General features: G+C 38.8%; 1 protein-coding gene across 4 annotated transcripts in view; it reads left to right on the forward strand.

The window, feature by feature from the left end:
* Nucleotides 1–8472, forward strand: part of LOC123551435 (osteopetrosis-associated transmembrane protein 1-like) — a 302750-nt gene that overhangs the window by 169884 nt on the left and 124394 nt on the right. Inside the window, exon 6 of one of the 4 annotated variants that reach the window (XM_053540919.1) lies at nucleotides 4367–4452. The exons of the other annotated variants lie outside the window; for them this stretch is intronic. Coding sequence (XP_053396894.1) covers nucleotides 4367–4437 — 71 coding nt within the window. The 3' untranslated portion in view covers nucleotides 4438–4452. Of the gene's footprint in view, nucleotides 1–4366; nucleotides 4453–8472 lie in introns of those variants that run through there. 4 annotated transcript variants of the gene reach the window in all.

Raw genomic sequence — 8472 nt, forward strand, 5'->3', positions numbered from 1 at the left:
ACAAGGTGAGCTTTTGTGATCGCGCAGTGTCCGTCATCCGTCGTCCGTGCGTGCGTCCGTCCGTCCGTCCATAAACTTTTGCTTGTGACCACTCTAGAGGTCACATTTTTCATGGGATCTTTATGAAAGTTGGTCAGAATGTTCATCTTGATGATATCTAGGTCAAGTTCGAAACTGGGTCACGTGCCTTCAAAAACTAGGTCAGTAGGTGTAAAAATAGAAAAACCTTGTGACCTCTCTAGAGGCCATATATTTCACAAGATCTTCATGAAAATTGGTCAGAATGTTCATCTTGATGATATCTAGGTCAAGTTCGAAACTAGGTCACGTGCCTTCAAAAACTAGGTCAGTAGGTCTAAAAATAGAAAAACCTTGTGACCTCTCTAGAGGCCATATATTTCACAAGATCTTCATGAAAATTTGTCAGAACATTCATCTTGATGATATCTAGGTCAAGTTCGAAACTGGGTCACATGCCATCAAAAACTAGGTCAGTAGGTCAAATAATAGAAAAACCTTGTGACCTCTCTAAAGGCCACATTTTTCATGGGATCTGTATGAAAGTTGGTCTGAATGTTCATCTTGATGATATCTAGGTCAAGTTCGAAACTGGGTCACGTGCGGTCAAAAACTAGGTCAGTAGGTCTAAAAATAGAAAAACCTTGTGACCTCTCTAGAGGCCATATATTTCATGAGATCTTCATGAAAATTGGTCAGAAAGTTCACCTTGATGATATCTAGGTCAGATTCGAAAGTGGGTCACGTGCCTTCAAAAACTAGGTCAGTAGGTCAAATAATAGAAAAACCTTATGACCTCTCTAGAGGCCATATTTTTCATGGGATCTGTATGAAAGTTGGTCTGAATGTTCATCTTGATGATATCTAGGTCAAGTTCGAAAGTGGGTCACGTGCCTTCAAAAACTAGGTCAGTAGGTCAAATAATAGAAAAACCTTGTGACCTCTCTTAAGGCCATATTTTTCATGGGATCTGTATGAAAGTTGGTCTGAATGTTCATCTTGTTGATGTCTAGGTCAAGTTCGAAACAGGGTCATGTGCGGTCAAAAACTAGGTCAGTAGGTCTAAAAAAAGAAAAACCTTGTGACCTCTCTAGAGGCCATACTTGTGAATGGATCCCCCATAAAAATTGGTCAAAATGTTCACCTTGATGATATCTAGTTCAAGTTTGAAACTGGGTCACGTGCCATCAAAAACTAGGTCAGTAGGTCAAATAATAAAAAAAACCTTGTGACCTCTCTAGAGGCCATACTTTTCATGGGATCTGTATGAAAGTTGGTCTGAATGTTCATCTTGATGATATCTAGGTCAAGTTCGAAACTGGGTCGACTGCGGTCAAAAACTAGGTCAGTAGGTCTAAAATTATTAAATTCTTTTGACCTCTCTAGAGGCCATATTTTTCAATGGATCTTCATGAAAATTGATCTGAATGTTCAACTTGATGATATCTAGGTCAAGTTCGAAACTGGATCACGTGCGGTCAAAAACTAGGCCAGTAGGTATAAAAATAGAAAAACCTTGTGACCTCTCTAGAGGCCATATTTTTCAGTGGATCTTCATGAAAATTAGTGAGAATGTTCACCTTGATGATATCTAGGTAAAATTCAAAACAGGGTCACGTACCTTCGAAAACTAGGTCAGTAGGTCAAATAATAGAAAAACCTTGTGACCTCTCTAGAGACCATATTTTTCAGTGGATCTTCTTGAAAGTTGGTCAGAATTTTTATCTTGATAATATCTAGGTCAAGTTCAAAACTGGGTCACATGAGCTCAAAAACTAGGTCACTATGTCAAATAATAGAAAAAACGATGTCATACTCAAAACTGGGTCATGTGGGAAGAGGTGAGCGATTCAGGACCATCATGGTCCTCTTGTTTAGCTTGACTATACGAAGTATATGGAGAGAGTAGAGATGAAACATCCATTGACTTAAGGTATTGTAAAACATTACTGACATCTCATGTAGTGGTATAATTTGGCAAGGCTAGACGATTTACAAAGACTCCCTTCATAAACCTTGTGATCTCCTCATAGCATAATTGATATCTATGTTGCTACAAATCTTGCTTGAGGAAACCACTGATTGCTGATCTGGCTAGACCAAGTGGCCTGTATGGCAGCCCATCAGCATATAAACTTGACAAAAACTTTAAAATATGGTTAACATGGGGCTGCAACTTGAGTTTTGCAACTTTTGTGATCACCCTTCGTCCGTCCATCCGTTAACAATTTCTTGTCTGCATGATAGAGGTTTCATTTATGATTTGAATTTAATCAAACTTGCACAAAACTTGTGTCACCATAAGATCTCGGTTCCTTGCTTGAACTGCAGGCCTTCAAGTAGTCCTACTTTTTCCTACTTTTAAGGTCTGTTCCTACTTTTTTCCTACTTTTTTAGCTCACCTGAGCATGAAGGTGAGCTTTTGTGATCGCCCTGTGTCCGTCGTCGTCGTCAACAATTTGTCTGTTAACACTCTAGAGGTCACAATTTTGGCCCAATCTTAAGGAAACTTGGTCAGAATGTTACTCTCAATTAATTCTTGGATGAGTTCGATATTGGGTCATCTGGGTTCAAAAACTAGGTCACCAGGTCAAATAAAAGGAAAAGCATTTTTAACACTCTAGGGGTCACAATTTTGGTCCAATCTTAATGAAACTGGTCAAAAAGTTACCCTCAAGTCATCTGAGGTCAAAAACTAGTTCACCAGGTCAAATCAAAGGAAAAGCAGTTAACATTCTAGAGGTCCATATTTGGCCCAATCTTAATGAAATTTGGGTCAGAATGTTACCCTCAATAAAACCTGGATGATTTTTGATATTGGGTCATCTGGGCCCAAAAGCAAAGGTCACCAGATCAAATCAAAGGAAAAGCTATTTAACACTGTAGAGGACACATTATGATCATATTTTAAAATGAAATTTGGTTAGAATGTTAATCTTGATGATTTAATAGTTCATGTTCAAATCTGGGTCAGATGGGGTCAAAAACTAGGTCACTAGGTCAAATCAAAGGAAAAGCTTGTTAACACTGAAGAGGCCACATTTATGACTGTATCTTAATGAAACTTGGTCAGAAGTTAATCTTGATGATCTTAGGTCAAGTTTAAATCTGGGTCAGGTTGGGTGAAAAACAGTCGCTAGGCAAATAAAAGAAAAGCTGTTAACACCAGAGGCACATTTATGAACGTATCTTCATGAAACTTAGTCAGAATTTTTAAACTTGATGATCTTTAGGTCAAGTTCGAATGTGGGTCATGTTGGGTCAAAAACTAGGTCACGGGGTCAAATCAAAGGAAAAGCTAGTTAACACTTTAGAGGCCACATTTATGACCAATATCTTAATGAAACTTGGTCAGAATGTTAAGCTTGATGATCTTTAGGTCAATAGGTCAAGTGAGCGATACAGGGCCTTCATGGCCCTCTTGTTTATTTTTCTAGATCAATTACAAACCTCTCTGGGTCAAGTCCGCTAACTCTGACATGTATTTTGGGCAAATTATGCCCCCTTTTAGACTAAGAATAGTCTGATTAAAGTTTTGCGTGCAAGTTACTATCTGCAGTATAAATGCATCAAGTCCCATAACTCTGACATGCATTTTGGTCAAATTATGTCCCCTTTTGAACATAAGATTTCTGGTTACATTTTGCATGCAAGTTACTCTCTAGAACTAATGCAGATACTGGATTGAAACTCTTAAGATATCTTAATATTTAGGGTAACATTTTCCTGCTTCTGGGACAATAATTCGAATAGTCGAGCATTGGCTGTCTTACAGACAGCTCTTCTTATGCTGCTACTGGTTTGCGAAAAAGTGCCTAACAGAATATATGACATAAAATTCACTTAAGGGTGACATAGCACACAGTCATTATTTCGGGTGAATTAAACGGCTGCTAGATATGCAAGATACCCGAAATACCAAAGGGAGAGAACTCGTCTCCATGCATTGAAACAGTTTATTGGGCCAAAAAATCTGGAATTTTTTCAAGGGCGTGACAGAACATGAAAAAGTTTAATTTGAATTCTATTTGAAACAAGAGTAGAAATAAATACAATGAAAGGTTTAGCAGTTTTGATTGATTTTAATACATTTTCATCCATTCGTTCATTTCAAAACTGGAGGGATCCCTTGAGTCTTGGTAAGGGACACCAAATTCTTCAGGTAGTGGGCCCTCTGGGACACCACTGAAAAAAGTTAGTGTCAAGGCCAGGTGTTAATAATGAATGTAGCTTTACATATACTGTTACTTTGTGTTTTTAGCTCACCTTGATGATTTTGTGACTGCTCGATGTCCGTCGTCCGTCTATCAACATTTTCTAAAAAAAATCTTCCTTTTCAAAACCACAGGGCAGATTTACACCAAACTTAACAGGAATGATCCTTGGATGGCCCCCTTTCAAAATTATTCAAAGAATTGAATTCCACACAGAACTCTGCTTGCCATGGCAACCAAAAGGTAAAACTTAAAAAATCTTGTCCAAAACTGCAACAGTAGAGCGTCGATATTTGGCATGTGACATCACCTATTTGTCCTCTATGAAGATTGTTCAAATTATGCTCCTGGGGTGAAAAGAGGCCCCATCCTGGAGGTCCCGGTATATAGGAAAAAACTTTAAAAATCTTCTTGTTTGAAACCACAAGACCCAGGCCTTTGATATTTAGTATGCAGCATTGCCTTCTGGTCTTCTACCAAGATTATTTCAGACACAGTCTTTTTTATACGCCCGTTTGAAAAACTGGACGTATTATGGGAACGCCCCTTGCGGGCGGATGGGCGGGCGGGCGGGAGGCGTCCACAGACCTTGTCCAGGGCATATCTTCTACATGCATGGAGGGATTTTGATGAAACTTGGCACAGTTGTTCACCATCATGAGACGGAGTGGGCTTGCGCAAGAACCAGGTCCCTAGTCTAAGGTCAAGGTCACACTTAGAGGTTAAAGGGGCAAATTCAAGAATGACTTTGTCCGGAGCATATCTTTTACATGCATGGAGGGATTTTGATGAAACTTGGCACAGTTGTTCACCATGATAAGACGGAGTGTCATGCGCAAGAACCAGGTCCCTAGGTCTAAGGTCAAGGTCACACTTAGAGGTCAAAGGATACAAGAATTAAACTTTGTCCGGAGCATTTCTTCTTCATGCATAGAGGGGTTTTGATATAACTTGTCACAAATGTTCACCACTATGAGGCAGAGTGTCATGCGCAAGAACCAGGTCCCTAGGTCTAAGGTCAAGGTCACACTTAGAGGTCAAAGGATACAAGAATGAAAACTTTGTCCGGAGCATTCTTTCTTCATGCATAGAGGGATTTTGATATAACTTTGTCACAAATGTTCACCATCATGAGGCAGAGTGTCATGCGCAAGAACCAGGTCCCTAGAAAATAAGGTCAAGGTCACACTTAGAGGTCAAAGGATAAAAGAATGAAAACCTTGTCCAGAGCATTTCTTCTTCCCTGCATAAGGGATTTTGATATAACTTGGCACAAATGTTTACCACCAGAGACGAAGTGTCATGCGCAAGAACCAGGGCCCTAGGTCTAAGGTCAAGGTCACACTTAGAGGGCCCAAAGGGCAGATACAAGAAGACTTTGTCCGAAGCATTTCTTCTTTATGCATGGAGGGATTTTGATGTAACTTGGCACAATTATACACCACATGAAGGAAGTGTCATGCACATTCCTTTCTTTAGAATTACTTCCCTTTGTTGTTACTATAAATAGCTTATATTGTAACTTCTTCATTACTAGCCGTAGTGAAAAATTGAGACCACTTTTCTGTAGTACAACATGCATGCTACTTCCAATTTTGAGGTGTATTTTGACCAATCTCTACATGGTAAAGATTTTTGTGTGGACTTACAATTTTTAGCTCACCTGTCACAAAGTGACAAGGTGAGCTTTTGTGATCGCGCGGTGTCCGTCGTCCGTCGTCCGTCCGTGCGTCAGTGCGTCCGTGCGTCCGTGCGTCCGTAAACTTTTGCTTGTGACCACTCTAGAGGTCACATTTTTCATGGGATCTTTATGAAAGTTGGTCAGAATGTTCATCTTGATGATATCTAGGTCAAGTTCGAAACTGGGTCACGTGCCATCAAAAACTAGGTCAGTAGGTCTAAAAATAGAAAAACCTTGTGACCTCTCTAGAGGCCATATATTTCACAAGATCTTTATGAAAATTGGTCAGAATGTTCACCTTGATGATATCTAGGTCAAGTTCGAAACTGGGTCACGTGGGGTCAAAAACTAGGTCAGTAGGTCTAAAAATAGAAAAACCTTGTGACCTCTCTAGAGGCCATATTTTTCATGAGATCTTCATGAATATTGGTCAGAATGTTTATCTTGATGATATCTAGGTCAAGTTCGAAACTGGGTCACGTAGGGTCAAAAACTAGGTCATTAGGTCTAAAAATAGAAAAACCTTGTGACCTCTCTAGAGGCCATATTTCTCAATGCATCTTCATGAAAATTGGTCAGAATGTTCATCTTGATGATATCTAGGTCAGGTTCGAAACTGGGTCACGTGGGGTTAAAAACTAGGTCAGTAGATCTAAAAATAGAAAAACCTTGTGACCTCTCTAGAGGCCATATTTTTCATGAGATCTTCATGAATATTGGTCAGAATGTTCACCTTTGATGATATCTAGGTCAAGTTCAAAACTGGGTCATGTGGGGTCAAAACTAGGTAAAGTAGATTTAAAATAGAAAAACCTTGTGACCTCTCTAGTGGCCAAAATTTCTCAATGGATCTTCATGAAAATTGGTCGAATGTTCACCTTGATGATATCTAGGTTCAAGTTCGAAACTGGGTCATGTGCGGTCAAAAACTAGGTCAGTAGGTCTAAAAATAGAAAAACCTTGTGACCTCTCTGGAGGCGATATTTTTCAATGGATCTTCATGAAATTGGTCAGAATGTTTACCTTAAAGATTTTAGGTCAAGTTCGAAATGGTCATGTGGGTTTAAAAACTAGGTCAGTAGATCAAAAAAATAGAAAAACCTTGTAACCTCTCTAGAGGCCATATTTTTAATGAGATCTTCATGAATATTGGTCAGAATGTTCATCTTGAGATATCTAAGTCGGGTTGGAAACTTGGTCACGTGGGTCAAAAACTAGGTCAATAGGTCAAAAATAAAAAAAACCTTGTGACCTCTCTAGAGGCCATATTTCTCAATGGATCTTCATGAAAATTGGTGAGAATGTTCAGCTTGATGATATCTAGGTCAGGTTCGTAACTGGGTATGTGGGGTTTCAAAAACTAGGTCAGTAGGTCGAAAAATAGAAAAACCTTGTGACCTCTCTAGAGGCCATATTTTTCATGAGATCTTCATGAAATTGTTGAGAATGTTCCCCTTTGATGATATCTAGGTCAAGTTTAAAAGTGGGTCACGTCCCTTCAAAAACTAGGTCATTAGGTCAATTAATAGAAAAACCTTTTGGACCTTCTAGAGGCCATATTTTCAATGGATTTTCATGAAAATTGGTCAAAATTTTTTATCTTGATGATATCTAGGTCACATGTGCTCAAAAACTAGGTCACTATGTCAAATAATAGAAATAACGATGTCATACTCAGTTGAACACTGGGTCATGTGGAGATAGGTGAGCGATTCAGGACCATCATGGTCCTCTTGTTTTTTTGGATTTTTTTTTTTTTTTTTTTTTTTTTTTTTAAAGATTAACTTCCCTTAGTTGTTACTATAAATAACTTATATTGTAACTTTTTTATAATTGACCATAGGGAAAAACCAAGACCACTTTTCTGTTACTTTTAAATTTTAGGTGTATTTTAAGGTCTCTCTACCTGGTAAGGAATTTTTTTTGTGGACTTAGAAAAACAAAAGACTTTCAATGATTACTAAACAACCACAAAATTAAAATTCATTTGCAATACAGCAGCTAGAGTAAAGAAATTTGCTGTGACGGGCGTATATTGTGACATTCTGGCACTCTTGTTCAAATTGTCAAGGAGAACATACAGCCGCCCGGGGATCAAACTCGCGACCCTGCGATCCATAGATCTGCGCTTTCCCAATTGAGCTAAGCAGCTTGTTAGTTGGATTAAATACATTTGATTGGAATTTTCTACATTTAAAAGATCATACATGTACTTAAAAATATTGTGAAAGATGTGCATTTGGTATTTTTAACAAATATTTTTTTATGCCCCCGAAGGGAGGCATATTAGTTTTCAACTGTCCGTCCGTTCGTTCTTTCGTCACAACGTTAACTTTTTGCATGAAGGCAAATGTTAACTTCAGCATGAAGGCCAACGTTAACTTCAGCATGAAGGCACTTTACTCGTGAACGACTGCACCCAGGACCTTCAAACTTCACATGCTGATAGTACTTATTGAGTTCACGACCCCTACTGACATTGGGTTCAACAGGTCAAAGGTCAAGGTCACAGGGGCCAATGTTAACTTTTTGCATGAAGGCACTTTACTCGCGAACCAC

This window comes from Mercenaria mercenaria, chromosome 4 (assembly GCF_021730395.1).
Source record: "Mercenaria mercenaria strain notata chromosome 4, MADL_Memer_1, whole genome shotgun sequence".
Lineage (NCBI taxonomy): Eukaryota > Metazoa > Mollusca > Bivalvia > Venerida > Veneridae > Mercenaria > Mercenaria mercenaria.